The sequence below is a fragment of the Periplaneta americana genome, chromosome 17 (genome assembly GCF_040183065.1).
Source record: "Periplaneta americana isolate PAMFEO1 chromosome 17, P.americana_PAMFEO1_priV1, whole genome shotgun sequence".
NCBI lineage: Eukaryota > Metazoa > Arthropoda > Insecta > Blattodea > Blattidae > Periplaneta > Periplaneta americana.
The window spans coordinates 105,877,943-105,896,114 of record NC_091133.1 but is presented as its reverse complement, the minus strand read 5'-3'; the positions used below and the strand labels follow the sequence as shown (position 1 = coordinate 105,896,114).

At 37.0% G+C, this 18,172-nt stretch overlaps 1 protein-coding gene across 2 annotated transcripts; it reads left to right on the top strand.

Moving 5' to 3' along the window:
- Positions 1–4,123: 4,123 nt before the first annotated feature.
- LOC138692810 (ankyrin-1-like) lies at positions 4,124–18,157 on the top strand. Of its 2 annotated transcripts, XM_069816040.1 has the most exons (4): positions 4,124–4,793; positions 7,705–7,852; positions 11,399–13,387; positions 17,349–18,157. In XM_069816040.1, exons 1-4 carry the CDS (start codon positions 4,764–4,766, stop codon positions 17,849–17,851), a joined length of 2,670 nt encoding a protein of 889 aa, XP_069672141.1. In that variant the 5' UTR covers positions 4,124–4,763; the 3' UTR covers positions 17,852–18,157. The 2 variants fall into 2 exon arrangements, with proteins under 2 accessions (XP_069672141.1, XP_069672142.1); XM_069816041.1 differs by lacking the exon at positions 7,705–7,852 and having other exon boundaries at positions 4,128–4,793.
- Positions 18,158–18,172: the final 15 nt, after the last annotated feature.

Genomic DNA, 18,172 nt, shown 5'->3' with positions numbered 1-18,172 from the left:
CTTTTTCTATTACCGTAAAAGCTTTCTTGGCCATTGCTATCATGTTACTGCCTATAGTATACCCCAAGTATTTGAAGCTATCCACTTGCTCTACTACCTCATTTAGAATTCGCAAGTTTATCTCCTGTATTTTATAATGCAAGTAAGCCAAAAACATTTCTAGCGATTAGTTAATTTAGAGCACATCACAACAAATGTTGCACTGTCTTCTGCGTCTTTTATTCAGTGAAAGCTTTACGAAGCCAACTAGAAACCACAGCAATATGGCTAAAATGGTAGGATTTTCTCCAACAGAAGTGCAGTGGAAGGAGTTGCATATTAAATTACCGCTTCATGAAAATAATGTACTTCATCGCAATTGTTGCTACAGAGGGAAAGAACTACAGCACTCTTCGATGGGTCGTAGAATGGATAGTGCCTTACAAAAACATTTTCTCAGTGAAGCTGAAAAATGGAAGCTTTATTGAAAAGACTGCTTGACGTGCCATTATTTCTTGCATTCAGAGGTTTTCTACGTATTTTAGAACTTCTTGGCCATTATGATCCAGTAATACAAAAACATTTAGGCCTAACTACAGTACAAAACAGTCAACTGGAAGAAAATGGGATGAAAGGGAAAGCCCACTATTTATCATGGAATTAAACCAAACCCTTTAACTCTATTATATATAGAATATAATCTAAATTTAACAGAAGAAATACTGAAATCAGAAGTAAACACTGAAATACTGAAACAATTGTCTTTAGAGACAATTAATATTAGATATCCTCCACAAAACTGGCTTCATTTATAAACTGACGGATCCTTGATCTCCAGAGAACAAGGTGCCGGTGCAGGTGTTACGTGCTGTCTCTTCTCACTTTATAGATCTCTTGGATATGGAACAACGAGTTTTGATGGTGAAATCATTGCAACAAATGAATGTCTCAGGAATCTTCTATGCCACATCAATAAATTTAGGAATGCAGTTATATTGTCAGACTCCAAAGCAGCTATTCTATCAATCGTCTCTAAACACACACCTTCATCTCAAATAGCAGAAATAACTAAAATGCTCTCTCAATTATTATCACTCAATAAAAGAATTGTATTCCAATGGATACCATCCCATTGTGGAATCCTGGGAAACGAGAATGCGGATGCTTTAGCAAAGAAGGGCAGCACTGCTACTTACAGACCTGTTACTAAATCTACATATTACTCTGTGAAGAGATTTATTAAATCTACATACTTAGACTTCAACAAACAAAATTTGATAACTCAATCCCAAGGGAAAAAATGGAACTCTGCATCAAAATCCACAGTTAATTCCTGATTTACCACGAAAATCGTCTCTAGCTGCATTTGGATTGGCAACAGGCCATGATTGTTTGGCCAAACACCTGCATAGAATTGGAATATATCAGTCCCCTAACTGCCCATTGTGCAACTCAAACCAAGAAATGGATTCGGAACACCTCAAAATCTGTGCTTCAGTGGCTAGTCATGATAATATCTTTGAAAAATATTGGAGTGCAAGAGGTCAAATGACTTTATTGTCAAACGCCTGGCATTAGAAAACAACAACAACTATTTATCATGGATGAGTCAAAATGGAATTATTTGCTTGTGTTATGACAAAGTGTTAAAATACATTCTCGAGGAACGAGAAGCAGCAACTTACTATAATATTATTTTTGACGTTACATCTGCATGAGGAGGGAAATGTTTTTATTTTGAGATATTTGTTACAGAACAAAGAAACTGGAAAATTCCAAATTAAGGAGAGGTTTGTTCAATTCTTGAACTTTAACTCTTAGGAGCCTTGCGGCCATTATAGTGGCCAGCTAGTATTATGGTCATGACGTGATATAATGTTATAAATTTATGTTATATATAAAATACGTTGATATTCTTTAATTTCATATAACATTAAGGACATTGCACTTGACTAAAACAACAATTTTTTTTTGTAATTATTTTTTTCTTAAAATCACAAAAAAAAAAAACATTTCAACTGAAACCCCGTCAGCTTCCATGTGTACCATTACACCGATTGTTTTACATGGGCCTTCCCCATTCCTTTACCACAGGCTCAATTGACTGCAGTGACCGGGACCGAAATCTGCGATCTTAGGCACGATATGCTGGCCGGACATATCTCGTGCCTCTCAAACTGCTCGGCTAACGAATCCAACACGAATTTACCCGATTATGCAGGTATACGAATACCTGGTTAAGAGTTAGACATTTGCGTGCAATAGTGGTAAAGTCTGCCGGCTTCTGACGGTTAATGAGAAAACTGGTAATGGTATTGCTTCTGAACTGCTTTCAGCCTTAGAACATCATAAAATCCCCATGACTGACTGCTGTGGCCAAGGATATGATAATGGTTCTAATATGAGTGGGAAAATAAAGGGTGTAAAATCGAGAATACTAGAGAAAAATAGTCTTGCATTGTATTCTCCATGCACTGCACATTCGCTTGATCCTACTAGTGTAAATGCTGCAAGATGAATCGTGTGGTCACATTTTTTGGCTGTGGTCAGAGAATGTGCTTTTCAGTAGCAGTCCTGCAAAGTGGGCTATTTTAAGGAAAGAGATTGGTATTTAAATCATATCCCAGTCTGAAACACGAAATTCTCGAATAGAAGCCCTTTGGTCCAATGTCCACAATCTGCCTGGTATTTTGAAGTTTCTTAAACATATTATGGCAGAAATAAATTTGCCAGAAAAAAATCACAGTAAAGTAAATTCTTTAAGAAGATATTTCTCTTCATTTGAGTGCATAGTTATGGCTGCATTTTGGCACAAAGTCCTGTCTTCCATAAATTAACGAAATGTAACAATATAATTTAGGGGCATATTACTTGATGTTGAGAAAAATTTAATGGATGACTCAATATTTAAATAAATGCAGAATTTACGATATAATTGGCATCACATTTTTAATGAAGCATAATTAGTTGCTGAAAATATGAACATAGAACCAAGTTTTCCTGGAGATGGAAGAAGAGGAGGAGGTTTCATGATGAGACTAATTCAGAAGACCCTGAAAAAAAAAGTTGCAGTAGAAGATATCTTTAAAAGAGAAATAATACTTACTACTTTGGACTTTGTGATAAATGACCTACAAAATCTCCTTGAAGCACATAAAGAAATTCTTAGTTTATTTTCTTCATTTTTTAATTATATTTCACTATCTACAACAGATATTGAAGAAAAGTCAAAAGAGCTTGTTGCAAAATACCATAATGATCTCTCATTTCATTTAAAAGGTGAATTACTGCATTTGAGAAAAATTCATAATTCAGTATTTCGAAAGGACAAGGATTATTTTTTACTCTATTACTTAACGATGCTGTATCAACTACTAGATTATTTAGCGTCGATGGAATTGGTGATAGCGAGATAGTATTTGGCAAGATGAGGCCGAGGATTCGCAATAGATTACCTGACATTCGCCTTATGGTTGGGGAAAACCTTGGAAAAACTCCAACCAGGTAATCAGCCTAACCAGGAATCTAACCAGTGCCCGAGCACAATTCCGGATCAGCAGGCAAGTGCCTTAACCAACTGAACTACACCGATGGCACAAGGAAATTCCTCCACTGATGCTTATAAATGAAATTTATTCTAAAAACTGCAAGCTATTTTTGTGAATATTGCTCTGCCTATATTCTGTGCACTTCCAGTGATTGTTTCAGAGACAGAAAGAGCTTTTAATAGCCTAAGCTGAGAAATCAACTGATCTACCAGAGGACAAGAACACCTTAACACTCTTTCTCGTTTAGCTACTGAACGTAAAATAGCTTCAGATTGATTTCAGTGATGTAATAAATTATTTTGCTTCAATGAAAGCCAGGACAAGAAACTTAAGTTAGAAAAACGAGTTTCTATGCCCAAGGTTGCGGGTTCGATCCCGGGCCAGGTCGATGGCATTTAAGTGTGCTTAAATGTGACAGGCTCATGTCAGTAGATTTACTGGCATGTAAAAGAACTCCTGCGGGACAAAATTCCGGCACATCCGGCGACGCTGATATAACCTCTGCAGTTGCGAGCGTCGTTAAATAAAACATAACATTTAACGAGTTATACAAAATGAGCTATACTTTGTATAGCTAACATATAGGCTAGGTCATTATAAATAATAGGCTACTCATAAGTACTGTATATCGTTTCTTGGCTTATTATGTTTAAAGTGTAAATAATGCAAAATGTTACAGTTTATATTCTACATAATATTATTAAGTGCATAGTTTTTATTTTCTGTGAAACATGAATAGCAGTAGACCTATTGAAAAGGAGCAACCAAGGAAGGAAAAAACTCGAGCTAATATTAGGTAAGTGAAAACTATTTCTAGTTACAGACCTGTTTATGCTACTTTTGTTCTAAAAAAACCGATTTTGACATTTTTAACATTGAAGGGAGCCCGCTATTGTCTTTGGTACCTGGGCCCAGAGTTTAATGTGGGGCAGCCAGTAATCAAGGCAGTATGGAATAGGCATGTAATTCTGCTACTGACAGTACTGACTTCACTAGGTAAATGATACTAGCATTATTCGTACACTACCGGTACTTTCGGAATTGCCCATCTTTACGACATGTTATCCATAAGGTTATGCAATGTTATGAAACCTCGCGGATGCGATTAAATAAAAGCATGTCCGATTTGCAGTGCAAGTCTAGTCAGTTCGTTGCCTTCTACCATGACGACGGAATCAGCATCGTGTTCGGAATACTATTGGCCTTATAACGCCGTGTTCTGTTGCATGAAATTTCATGCCGAGCAGTACTTCTCCACCGATATACGTAAGTTTGCAGCCTACTTTAATTTTAATAAATTTCTGGGAACACATTCGCGTACGCTTAGGAAATAAACAATCTGATCACATAATCTAACCTAAAAACGAAAAGCAGGAAGCTTACATTTTCTGTATGCATGTCACAACTATGAACTATTTGGTAAAATTCCGTGATCTTCATTCTAACAAAGCAAACTAACATTTACATAGGTTAGATCACTTTTGCTCGAGAGATATCAGCTTTTAGCCTACGTGGCGCCAAGTACAGACAACGAACTAAAGTACTCGTCTTTTTATTCATTGATTCATAATGCAATTTTTTTGTCCTGGGCCCTATTTCATAAAGGTAATAATTTAATACCATTACTAAAATGGTAATAGCATTAAGTAATATTATTACTGTTCTGTTTCATAAAAGTAATAGTTAATAATATTATTTATTGCTGTAAACGCTCATAATATTACTAAAATAAATAATAAAATTACTAAAGTGTTTCATAAAGCAGCAAAGATAATTAAATTTATTAATAATATGAACGTTAGTTCCATGACTGTATTTTAAGTAATAGTTTAATAATTTGTAAAAAGTAAATGCCAATGTAGGGTTAGATTTTGAAGATAAAACCGTGAAAACATTTGATATAGATAATTCTGACTCAAATAGTGATGAAGAGGGAGTGTTTGTCAGATGTCCAAGAAATTTTAGACAACGAATAACCTACAACCATGCAAGAAAGTTACGAATATAATGAATAATGAAAGGTTTCGCTTAAATTTTGAAACATTTGGATATGTCCTTCAAAGAATTGATAACTTGTTAGAACATCCCACAGAAAGGAATAAATCGTTAACTTCTCAGCAACAGCTACAAATTGCTCTGCATTGGTTGGGTAGTGGTGGACAATATCATTGTGTATCAGACATGCATGGAATTAAATTAAAACAGACTAAAATACAATTGCAGACAAAGAAAAATATTACGTACTTAACACAGTTCTGGTTCTCATGTTTGGCCATGTTGCGTTACGTACATAAATATAATCTTTATCACTCGTTACCAAGCCAATTGATACAGCAAAATCCCGCAATTCCATCCAAGCTTCTTTCTTAGAGTTTTTTTGTTACTGTTGGTAAAAACCCTCAAATAGTTGACCTTTCAATTCGTGAACTTTTCGCAAAAACTCTGTTTCTTCAAGTTATTTTCACGTCTTTTCCCCATTTTAAAAAGCATCAGAGACAAAATGAATGACTAACCAAGTCCCTCTCCATTCTTACAAATTGTCATAGACGCCAATGTAGATGGACAATGCTGAAATTGAAAGCTATCTTATCTAATTGAAAAAGAGGAACAATTGGAAAGGGTCAAACCTAAATTAAATTATAGCATAGAACTGTTAGAAAGTAATTACTGTATATTTTTCATTTTTTTTATGTTATTTGAATGATTGAACTTAACGTTTTTCCCCTCCTTTCTTGTCATTTTTTAAATTATAATAATTGTTCAGAAATATATGTCTATAGGACATTTACATCACAAAATACAGTAATATTAACTTTTGCTGTACCTATTGAAATGTTTTTTCAATGTATACTTGTGACAACCTGAATCTATATAGGTACTCTTGACTAATTAACATTGTGAAGATCTTGGTGAGCCAAGATCTTGTGCAGACATATATCAACAAGTGGATGTATTACAAAACATATGGACTACTTTAACCACCCCTATTGATAAACTAAAATTAACTTACGAGATTTATAAGTACCGTATCTACAATTCCACATCACAATCTCTAATAATTAGAACATATTTGCATTTTGTATAGTCGGGTAAATTCTTGAAAATACTACTTACAACATAATCAGCAATAAAAGCCCATTAAGACAATTTCAATATTTTTATTAATTTCGTCATAACATTAATCTTCTACAACATCCACACATTCAAACTCAAATACGAGTTATTGCATTTGTATTTATTTACTCTTGCACCAATAATTTTTTAAGCTTTTTTATGTAAGTAGGCCTACTTGCGCAGTATTCCGAACTATAACGGAACTTGAAATATCTTGCATAAGAAGCTTTATAGGGTCCACTAACCCTGTCGTTAACACTGTCCGTAAGGCTGCTACAATATTATCATCAAAAGTTTACACTGCTTAATATTTTCATACGGTACTTCTTTAGACAACGAGGTGCAAGTTTTACACACACACACACACGCTTCTGTCACTGATACACTGTTTTTGGAGTTGCAAACTTTACAACAGCAGAGACGTGAACAATTAGGAATGATAAATATCTGTTCACAATATTTTAGATTTATCAAATTGTTTCTTTTACTCGTAAATCAACTGAATCAAATAACAAACAATAACTTCGAGTTGCAATGATTTACAATCTTATCTGAAATAAATGTCTCCCAAACCTTTACACATACTACGATTTACTCTGTTGTTGCTATTAAACATAGCACTTCAAAACTTATTTCATTCAACAACTGTTTAACAGAGGATAATATAAATAGCTGTAGAGTGCAGACCAACTAGGTTATGTTTGTCAGCCTTAACCTCAAATCATCTGGCTGCAAACGATACAAACACACTATAACCACTGTTTACCATACATGACCATTCGCAACCAAAGTCTGATAGAATGCGCTATTAAGAAATTAATAATATTACTGTACGTATTTTATGACTCGTGCAAAACGTTTATGAAACAGAATTTAGTCGGTTAATAAAATTATTTTCATGACTGTAATGCTATTACTTAATATTATTACTGTGTTTATGAAACAGGCCCCTGGGGAAGGTATTGATTTTTAACTAAGAAAAACCTATAGCACAGTGAAGGTAAACGAAATTTTACGAATTCTACTGACCAGTGACCATGATCATATTTTGTATTGCCTATAGACGTCGAATGACGCATTAACTAACTGCCTGCTTGATTGGATCCTATGGCTATGCAGCAACGAGTTAGAGATATGCTATGCAGCCATAATATGGTATCCAGCAGGCAGTGGACACATTACACCAGCTACAGTGTTGTCAACTCTCGCAGGTATTGTACATTTGTAACCAGCGAGCACAGAAGTCTTCAAATCGGTTACAATCCCGCCAGATTTAAATAGTCAACGTGTATGAATAATATGATAATATATTCATCTATGGTAATTAGTAATACATTTCTGTGAAAATCTTCTCACCATTTGTGAGCTGGCAAAAAAGACAAACACTGCAACTACACAGCTCAATTTTCCATGCGCATACACATGCAATCTGGGGAGAATATTGGAAGAATAAGTTGAAAACGCACATTCAGTTAAGATGCATGCAGATTTTGTCTCTACATGGTGCGCTGTGTTGAACGTAATCTTGACTTAGTATATATATATATATATATATATATATTAATGAATCAATATTAAGTATCAATCCAATACTTATGCCTACTTGATTCTCAAAATTGTGGTTTCACATTCCATACACACTCATATTTGCGATAATTTTCAACAAAGCTAATTGCACTTGTCACCATTTTCAGCTTAAAAGGTCCACCATCATCAAACAAAGCAATTTTCAGCTTGTTCATGGCCAATTAAAACAATCAACTGCTTGCTACATCCTACTATTGAACGAAATAATGCACAAGAGACACACCGACAATGGATAGCTTTCAATTGCTGCATGCACTCTCCTTTTTAGTGGGAAAAGGCATGCATAATTGAATAAGTTTCGTTAACTCTTATAACCCTTGCATGCATCACTTGAATTACGTAAAGTTAAAAGAAAAGTTGAGCCATGTAGGTGCACCTAAAGTGTACTTTAAGAATATACATAAATATGATTACAACTTCATTGAATCATTGATTTCACAAAAGTCTTGCGTTACTAATTATAAATGACCGAAACTATGGCAGAATGCATTTTTAAATGTGTTATATTTAAAAATAAATCTGTACGAATTACATTTTTACGTAATCGTGGGTAATATTGCTTTATATTTTAAACCATTTTCTTTTCTTGGTTTGATGCTTTTATTTTTTTACTGGTGACATGTCTGCGATAAATGCAACCCTTTTATCTTGAATACCAAGTCCCCAGTATCCTAAGAAAATATTTCTTTCTAATATCAATTTTCAGAACAAGAATGCTGGTTTCATTTTCCTAGCATGTATTTCCTTTCCATTAACATTAACGTTTGATTGCCCAGTATCTGAAAGATATTGCGAAAAACTGGCTTCAGCATTGGAGCTCAACTTCATATTTCGAAGACATGTCCACTACAGTTTGGGGAAACAGTTTTCAAAAGGTGCTCTTGTTGCAAATCTGAACCATTATGGGAGACTTCAGTAATAGATGTAGAATAACTCTTCTAGGGTTCTCAGCCAGGTGAGTTGGAGATTAGCTTCCAAGCTTTCGACGGCTAGCTCTGTCATCTTCTTCAGGTACGTCCCTGAAGAAGATGGCAGAGCTAGCCGTCGAAAGCTGGGAAGCTAATCTCCAACTCACCTGACTGAGAACCCGAGAAGAGTTATTCTACATCAAACGCCGGGAAAGCCTCAAGTCATACATTCAGTAACAGATGTTTTTTTTTTCTTGTCTCATATATTAATTCCTCCAGACTGTTTTCACTTTCTGATCCTGGGTTATATGTTTTGTCTTGGTCGCTGTCATTATTGTAATCTGTAAGATCTGGCAGTAAAGATCTTGAGATTTTTTGTGATAATACATTATTGGGCAATTTTTCCTAGTTCGACTAGTGGTGATGAAAGGACCCAATTATCATCACAGTATTCATGTATAACAAATTTAAGTTCTGTAAGAATTCAGTGCATTCAATATCCTTCATGTAGGCTTATGCATTGTTATTATTATTATTATTATTATTATTATTATTATGAGAAGTGAAATTCGAAGAAAACTTTATTGTAGTAGACAAAAAATAACCCATCCAGAACCATTTATAGGCCTATATAGTAAATAAATCTCAATCAGTAAAATCATGATTTTAATTACATTCTACTACCTTTGTCAATGTGAACTTGTTATTGTACTAGAAGAACCATTTTCTTTCTACGAGAAAACATCTTAGAACACTTTCAATGCAATTCTTTCATATTCTAGAATGTAACAAGAGTGGAAATACAAAATAATCTTACAAGCTCCCTCATTGATACAGTGTTGGCACCTGTTAGTTTAAGTACAGGGGCATAAAAATCTGAAGTGATCAACATTTCTCCAGTACATCATATAGTGATGATACTAAGGGCATATGTCGACATAAACCTTTAATACCGACAAAATGTTAGAAAATGAGCGTTAAGGCAAATTGAACATTTTACTTTATTATGACTTCAATTCCATCCAGACACAAGTCCATAACACCAAATAAAAACTGAAGTTTTTCTTTTTAATAGCTTATCAGAAACTAAAAATTGTAAAAAAGAAAAAAAATCACCCCATTGACCATACACCGAAGGATTATGAAACTAAAAAAATCCATACAAATTTTACTTTACATACAAATCACTATATAAAAGGATAATAATTATATTTCTGCAACATGCAGAGTGGAAGTGAACTAACCCTGCAGATTCAAAGGGACAATAGGATACACTTAAATGTATAGGAAACCTATAATATGTTTTGTGATTAAATGCACAGTTAATTAGAAAATTAAGTTGAACTTTCAGCAGTCCAGCAACATCGCCGCTAAAACACCCCTTCTCTCTTCATATAAGAGGTCAACGGATTCGGGTTGTCTAACTGCCTCCACCTGCCTCTCTGGCTAGAGAGTGGCAATCTTGTCGCGTTGTTCAGTGGCTTCAAATTATGTGATTTATAAATTAAATTTACACGAAAACGATCCACGCTATTGAAATACACCAGAAGGATAAATGATTCTTTATTCGATTTTCTATCGATATGAACAAAAATGACGATCCTACTCGCAACAGTTACCGAATAAGAAGGTGTTAAACATTTTTTTTTTCTGAAAAAACTATCTTCCCACCAATATGGTATTACACTTTTTTTGTTAGGTACATACAACATGAGCTATTTGCTCAGAAAATCTGCTGGATTATTTCACTTCCACCCTGTATAATGTTATATTATAATCGTAATGTAATATATACACAATATGAAGAAAATCGGTCAATTTAATTTAGAGTAGTTTGCTTCGCCTGATTAATATCTCAAATTATGCCAACCTAACAGTCACAAAATGAATAACTACCGCATATCAATAATAACATGTGTGTATTTGAGAAGTTACCATAGGTGAAGTAAGCTTAACAGAAAATCGCTCAGTTTAAGCAGATGGCAAAGTAATACTGAAGTTTCAAATCGGCACCTCAAATTATATTGTAGTGACTTTATCATTATTCTCAGAACACAGACTTTATGAAACTCACGGACAAACATCAGACAGAATTAACCATAAGCAGTCTGTACCAGTGTCTAAATATTTGGATATAAGTACATAAGCAGTCTGTACCAGTGTCTAAATATTTGGATATAAGTACACGAGGTAGTTTAGGTTAATAATGTTCCTACCTTATACAATGGAACTGGTTTTTGGAAATATTCTTCTGTATTGCAGCACTCCTGGAGGGTGATGGAGGTGTTAAGGCATCCGAGTTGGATGCACGACTGTGGAAGGCCGCAGACCTGGGAGACTTGGATGATCTGACCCTGGCACTGGAGGCGGGTGCTGATGTCAACTTCCAACACAGCTCTGGAACGCCATTGGGACGCGCAGCACGTAGAGGCCATGTGGAATGTGTCCGCAGACTGCTCGCCCACAATGCTGATGTGGGAATGAAAGGACGCTTCAACTGTAAGAGCTGCACACCACTCTGTGCTGCAGCACGCAACGGCCACCTTGAAGTGATGAGGACTCTGTTGCGTAGTGGTGCTGATCCCAAAGACGGAGCCCTACTTGATGCTGCAGAGTATGGCCAGCTGGATGCCGTGATATTACTATTGCAAGAAGGTGCAGAGGTGAACTCTCGCACTGCTAGAGGGGAGACGCCTCTAATGCTAGCCGTGCAGAAGGGACGTCTGGACCACATTCGCTGGGTGCTAGAGGGCGTGGTGGACTATTACTACTATCGTGGATACTGTTATAATGCTGTGCACTATCCATATGACGCTGTTGAATTCCTTCTCAATGAGCACAAGGCTGTGGACGTGCTGGACTTGCCAGAGTTAGAGAAGCTGCGTGACGCTCTGTGCCGCGACGATCTTCCGGCTGTAAAAGAGTTGGTGCAGAATGCCGGAAAGGGAGATCCAGCAGCAGAGAGGCGCCTGCAGTTAGTGAGGCTGCTGTTAGAGTGGGAAGCTGATCCCAATCTCCAGGACTGTGATGGTGCATGCGCGCTTCATGCGGCAACATTTGACAAAGACATATCCTGCATTGAGCTGCTGCTGACTCGCAATGCAGCTGTCGATATATTGGGCAGCGTGTATGGCAATCGCTTGGCACCATTACACCTGGCAGCAGGATTCTATGGCTCCAAGGCTGTGGTGAGGACTCTGCTGCTAGCAGGTGCAGACCCAAATCAGCTTGATGAAAATTCTCGCACTCCACTTCACCAAGCTGTCTCAGAAGGTGATGCTACAAGAGTACAACTGCTACTGGATGCTGGAGCTAACGTGCAGATAACAGACAAAGAGGGAAAGACGCCGTTGCACTATACCCGCACCTTAGACAAGGCACAGCTCCTTGTGAACGCTGGAGCAGATGTCAGAGCGCAAGACTTTCATGGTAGGACAGTTCTTTTTGCTGCTGCAGACAGGCAAGGCGAGGGTGCATGCATGGACTTCCTCATATCCCAGGGTGCAGATCCCCATGCCCGTGATAAAAATGGGATATCAGCTCTGGATTTGGCATTAAAGCGCTGGCACTTCGAGGATGATGATGGAGGCATCGAGAGTGTCAGAGCATTGATATCACATGGTGTAGTCCCCGACAAATCAGACATCAAAATATCGTTCCACAATGCCATAAAGCGCAGATACCTTGGCTGTGCTGTGGCACTTATACATCTCGGGACTTCTGTGGAGGAACTGTTGGGGGGAAACACGCCATTGATGACGGCCGTGTTTTGCAATTGCAGTCTTGCCGTAAAACTTTTGTTGCAGGAAGGCGCCAATCCCAATGTGGAATGCAAAGGCAAGACACTCCTAGATATCGCACTTCTACGGGGGTTCAAGGACTCTGCAAAAGTGCTGCTGGAGGCAGGTGTACTCCCTAGGGCAAATGTTGCTTTTGAGCTGCAGTCAAAGAAGACATGGACCTCTTACATTGACCTGCACAAAGGGTTGATGATCCAAGACAAGGATGGCATAACTGCTACGCACTTCCTGTGCCACAGCCTGCAGCCATTGTCCCTTCTGGAGCGACTGCTGGAAGACCCCACGTATGCGCACGTCGCAGATGTGGATGGAGCAACGGGTCTGCATGTGCTGGCACTGGGAGGTGCTAATTGTGGCTGTAACTATGCAAGACTGCTGCTGCAAAAGGGTGCAGACGTCAATGCAAAGGACCGTGATGGACTCACGCCATTGCACTGCACAGCTTTCAAAGGTGTGGATTATGAACAAAATATTGAGCAATACCATAATGCAGATAAATCAGACAGGTATTTACGTTTAGGGATGAGTTTTTAGTACAACTTTATTCATTGTTTACATAAATAACATGCTCAAAGTCATGGAAAATACTAGAATGAAAACTGCATTGTTGCTGATGACTTAGTAGACTCTAACTCAATATATCTACTAAATGCCCAGTTTCAAATTACTATCACAACTAGAAACAGTGTGTTCTGAAAATACTGTCTGTTTTCTCACTGTACAGAAGTTGGAATGACAGTATTATTGCTTTGGAGAAAAGAGAAATGTTTAGTTTTTCATTATAAACCACTACTAATATATTTTAAAACTCTTATCCCTTTTACATGCCGATCTTGGTAAACAGTAAAATATTAGAGTAAGCAGTAGGCCTATTAATATATATTTTATTGAATGTGTGAACAATTAATTACCGGCACGTCTAGATAAACCAAACAATTGGATCAGTCATTTTAAAAAGGGCTTTATTCCGAAATGACAACATCAATCAGATCTCCACAAAAAAGGCCTTATTCTAGGAATGAGGTCTTTACAAATGCACTGTAAAATTGTGCAGCTTCTGTACACCTTAATGAATCCACAGAATAATCCCATTTCTTAACAGAGAGTGTATTGAAATATGACAAATAAAGTAACGTTAGTAAATGACTTTTTATTGAGAAATAAAATGGAATAAAGCTCTTTCTGAAATGACTGATTGAATTAATAAATGAGTAATAACTGATTTGGGAGCATCAGAAATTATTTTATTTATTCTCACGTTAGTTTAACGACAGTTTTAGGACAAGTAATAACATCTGTGGCAATATTTTAAAATTGCTTGGGTATTTTTCTTTCATACTTGGCGATCCATAACTTACGGATTTCATTCAATAGCCACAAGATATCTCTAGTTTCACCATATGGAGGAACAATGCAACATGTCACACGAAAGTGTAACAACAGCTGTTCAAAATGGTGGATGTTCTCTATTATAGTCATACAACACAAAGGGTTGTGACTGAATTCCCAGTGGTGTATTTCTAAACAAAAATTTGCTCTGACTCTGGGATTTCAGTAGTACTGATAGTAGTTGTCTTCAACGTCGTCGTCGTCGTCGTCGTCATCGTCATCGTCATCGTCATCGTCATCATCATCATCATCATCATCATCATCATCATCATCATCATCACTATTTCCGCAGGAATTCTTATGGAATTTCAGACGAAAATACATGGGTTCGAATAAAGATATAGAAGCCGTTAGGATTGCGGAGTAGACCTGTTACACACAAGAAAAATATTACTTTTTATAAATGTAAAATTTGACGATAATATGAAAATCATTAAAGTACCCTGGCGTCCACCTCAAGAAGTAGTACCCTGACACTGCCAGAGCCTGCCAGGCCTAGAATATACTCCTGGGCATTTCTCACCTTGGAGAAAATTAGTCCAATTCATCTAAAAAATGTATATTGTGGTAGTATTGTATATATCAATATAGTTGGGCACTGGGTTAGACACTTAAAAGAGCGGAGAAACGAACACTGTTGATAAGCCTAGAAGCAGCTGGCTAGCAACGGCAGTGACAGAATGCAACAAGAGTCGAATCAATGTTGTTGTTGTTGTTTTCTAATGCCAGGCGTTTGACAATAAAGTCATTTGACCTCTTGCACTCCAATATTTTTCAAAGATATTATCATGACTAGCCACTGAAGCACAGATTTTGAGGTGTTCCGAATCCATTTCTTGGTTTGAGTTGCACAATGGGCAGTTAGGGGACTGATATATTCCAATTCTATGCAGGTGTATGGCCAAACAATCATGGCCTGTTGTCAATCTAAATGCAGCTAGAGACGATTTTCGTGGTAAATCGGGAATTAACTGTGGATTTTGATACAGAGAGTTCCATTTTTTCCCTTGGGATTGAGTTATCAAATTTTGTTTGTTGAAGTCTAAGTATGTAGATTTAATAAATCTCTTCACAGAGTAATACGTAGATTTAGTAACAGGTCTGTAAGTAGCAGTGCTGCCCTTCTTTGCTAAAGCATCCGCATTCTCGTTTCCCAGGATTCCACAATGGGACGGTATCCATTGGAATGCAATTCTTTTATTGAGTGATAATAATTGAGAGAGCATTTTAGTTATTTCTGCTGTTTGAGATGAAGGTGTGTGTTTAGAGATGATTGATAGAATAGCTGCTTTGGAGTCTGACAATATAACTGCAATGTAGTCATCAAAATAGACCGCTGTATCACAACACTTGAACTGTGTAATGCAGTAAGCATCGAAGAACCAGCTTTGATAGCTATCATTAAGGACATTCTTTAGAGATAGATTTTTAGTGGTAAGTAGAAGAATTGCAAACGAGAAAAAAAGACACATATTCATTTGGAACTTCTGGAGCATTATACAAATTAGGTCATTTTTTCTGTGACACATCGTAGAAGACGAAATCTGAGTTCATCATTATGAGCTGGAAAAAAGTGTTCATGATGACCATCGCAATAAGGATTTTTATCGTGGTAGAATACAACATCTCATTCATAAATGGCTCAGGCTCGTAGAAAAAATGGCAACTTCCTAGAAAAATAACAAGATGTTTATGAAAGATGCACTAATATTTCACTAGCAATTAAATGTTTTTCATTGGGGTTTTTCTACAATATAGCAGTTATCATCCACGCAAAGAAATTTTCCTCCTCCACAAATTTCTATCTTAAGCATCTTCTTCAGTAAGATCTCTTCTTGTCATACTTTATCATATGCCATCCATCGATTGCTGTCTTGAAAGTTTCTGAGAAGAATGTTAAGAGGCAAAATTTTCCTACTGATGTAATAAGTTCTTGCAGAACATGTAGAATATATACAGTAGAACCCTTAAACATTTTCGTAAATTAAGTGAACACTGAACTTTCGTCATTTTCTCTGTGGTCTTGTGTTTAATATGCTTGGTAGTGAATCAGAAGTTCGTTAATTTAGTTCGGCTGTCAACGACGTGTTTTTAAGGGGTAAGAAAACTATTCTTCATCTGACATAATTAGGAACTTAAAATCCAGACGTTTGAGATGGACAGGGCATGTAGCACGTATGGGCGAATCCAGAAATGCATATAGAGTGTTAGTTGGGAGACCGGAGGGAAAAAGACCTTTAGGGAGGCCGAGACGTAGATGGGAGGATAATATTAAAATGGATTTGACGGAGGTGGGGTATGATGATAGAGACTGGATTAATCTTGCACAGGATAGGGACCGATGGCGGGCTTATGTGAGGGCGGCAATGAACCTTCGGGTTCCTTAAAGGCCATTTGTAAGTAAGTAAGTAAGAAAACTCCTTTTAATGGCTGTCAGCAGAAAGATAGGGATAGTGAAGGTCTCCTGTTGGAGATTTACATACTGTATACACTTTATCCTTGATTTTTATTAAATCGCGCACAGTTGTAAGATCAGTCTCGTATCGTGATGCGAGAGGACCCACAATTTCTCTTTCCCGAAACCATTTAATTATTTGCATTTTGTTCGATACTCAGCACAACGCGTTTTCTTTTGACATTCGTGGAATACATTTTATATAGAAGTAGTCGAGTACGGCAACTTGAACAGTAGGCCAAAACTGTTTAAGTGTAAATCCTTGTAATAACATTCTCTAGAAAAAATACGTATACTAATACAACATACAATAGTATTTACTCTATATGTTTCTGTAAGAAATAAAAAAAAAGGGGCGAGAGAAAGACAGTTAGATAATCTGCCAATTGGATAATAGGGTGACGGGTAATAGGGGTTCTACTGTAATGAGAAAGTATGTATCATTTTCGTCACTCCCATTTACTTTATCTAAACTTTAAATTCCATTACCAAATTTAAAAACATCATCTACCTCGACTAGACTTTTTCTTTTACCTCTATTGTATTAACGTACAGATATTTCTTACAGGGTACTTTGAAATGGCCAGTCTCTTGCTGGAGCGTGGTGCTGACCCCAACCTGCGAGATGACAATGGGAGGACAGCCCTGCACATTGCTGCCCAGTACCTTCCACACCATCCGACGTTTGTGGACCTGCTCTTGCAAAACAGTGCCAATGTGGAGGCAGCGACCCAAGAAGGATGGACAGCCCTGCATAGCTCTACATTCAGTGGGAACCTTGTATGTGCACAGATGTTGGTGCAACACGGGGCTGATGTCAATGCTCTCACACACGAGGGTGCCACACCTCTCAGCCTGGCCAAGCAGGAGGGATACACAGCATGTCTGGAATGGCTGCTAGAAGTAGGTGCACAGCCGACCGATGTCATTCACACTCCCACATGGGACCTGTCCAAACTGTTCAGAAATGAAGCACAGTATGAATTGCGGCAGGAGTGGAAATCTGAGGACTTAAATCCATCTGACGAAGACTCTGATGAAGATGACTTTGGTTTTGGCTTGTTTGACTAGTGTGTGCTTTAAAAAAATACAGGGAGGGCCAACATTAAGGCCTTTTTTGTACTGCTCTCTCTTGTTACTACAGTGAAGTGGTAAGTGAAATACAGATGAACTTGGTTATAGCATCATTGAAGGGACTAAAATATGTCATGATAAACTAGAGCTACTACAATAAAAATAAATAAGTATAAGTAAATATGGTAAATAAAAGAATCAAAGTATAAATACATTCACAATATTACGTATTTTGTGCACTATTATAATGTAATTTGTAATTTTATGTAGGTCTACAGTATTACAACTTTTTTAAATACCATACACTGTTCTGGTTTT

What these genes read in the sequence shown, in the direction of transcription:
- LOC138692810 (XM_069816040.1), top strand. Translation starts at nt 4,764, where the DNA reads ATGCCGAGCAGTACTTCTCCACCGATATAC. An exon ending in AGTGTTGTCAACTCTCGCAG is followed by an intron (nt 7,853 to 11,398) that starts GTATTGTACATT and finishes TCTGTATTGCAG; the next exon opens with CACTCCTGGAGGGTGATGGA. An exon ending in GCACTGCACAGCTTTCAAAG is followed by an intron (nt 13,388 to 17,348) that starts GTGTGGATTATG and finishes TATTTCTTACAG; the next exon opens with GGTACTTTGAAATGGCCAGT.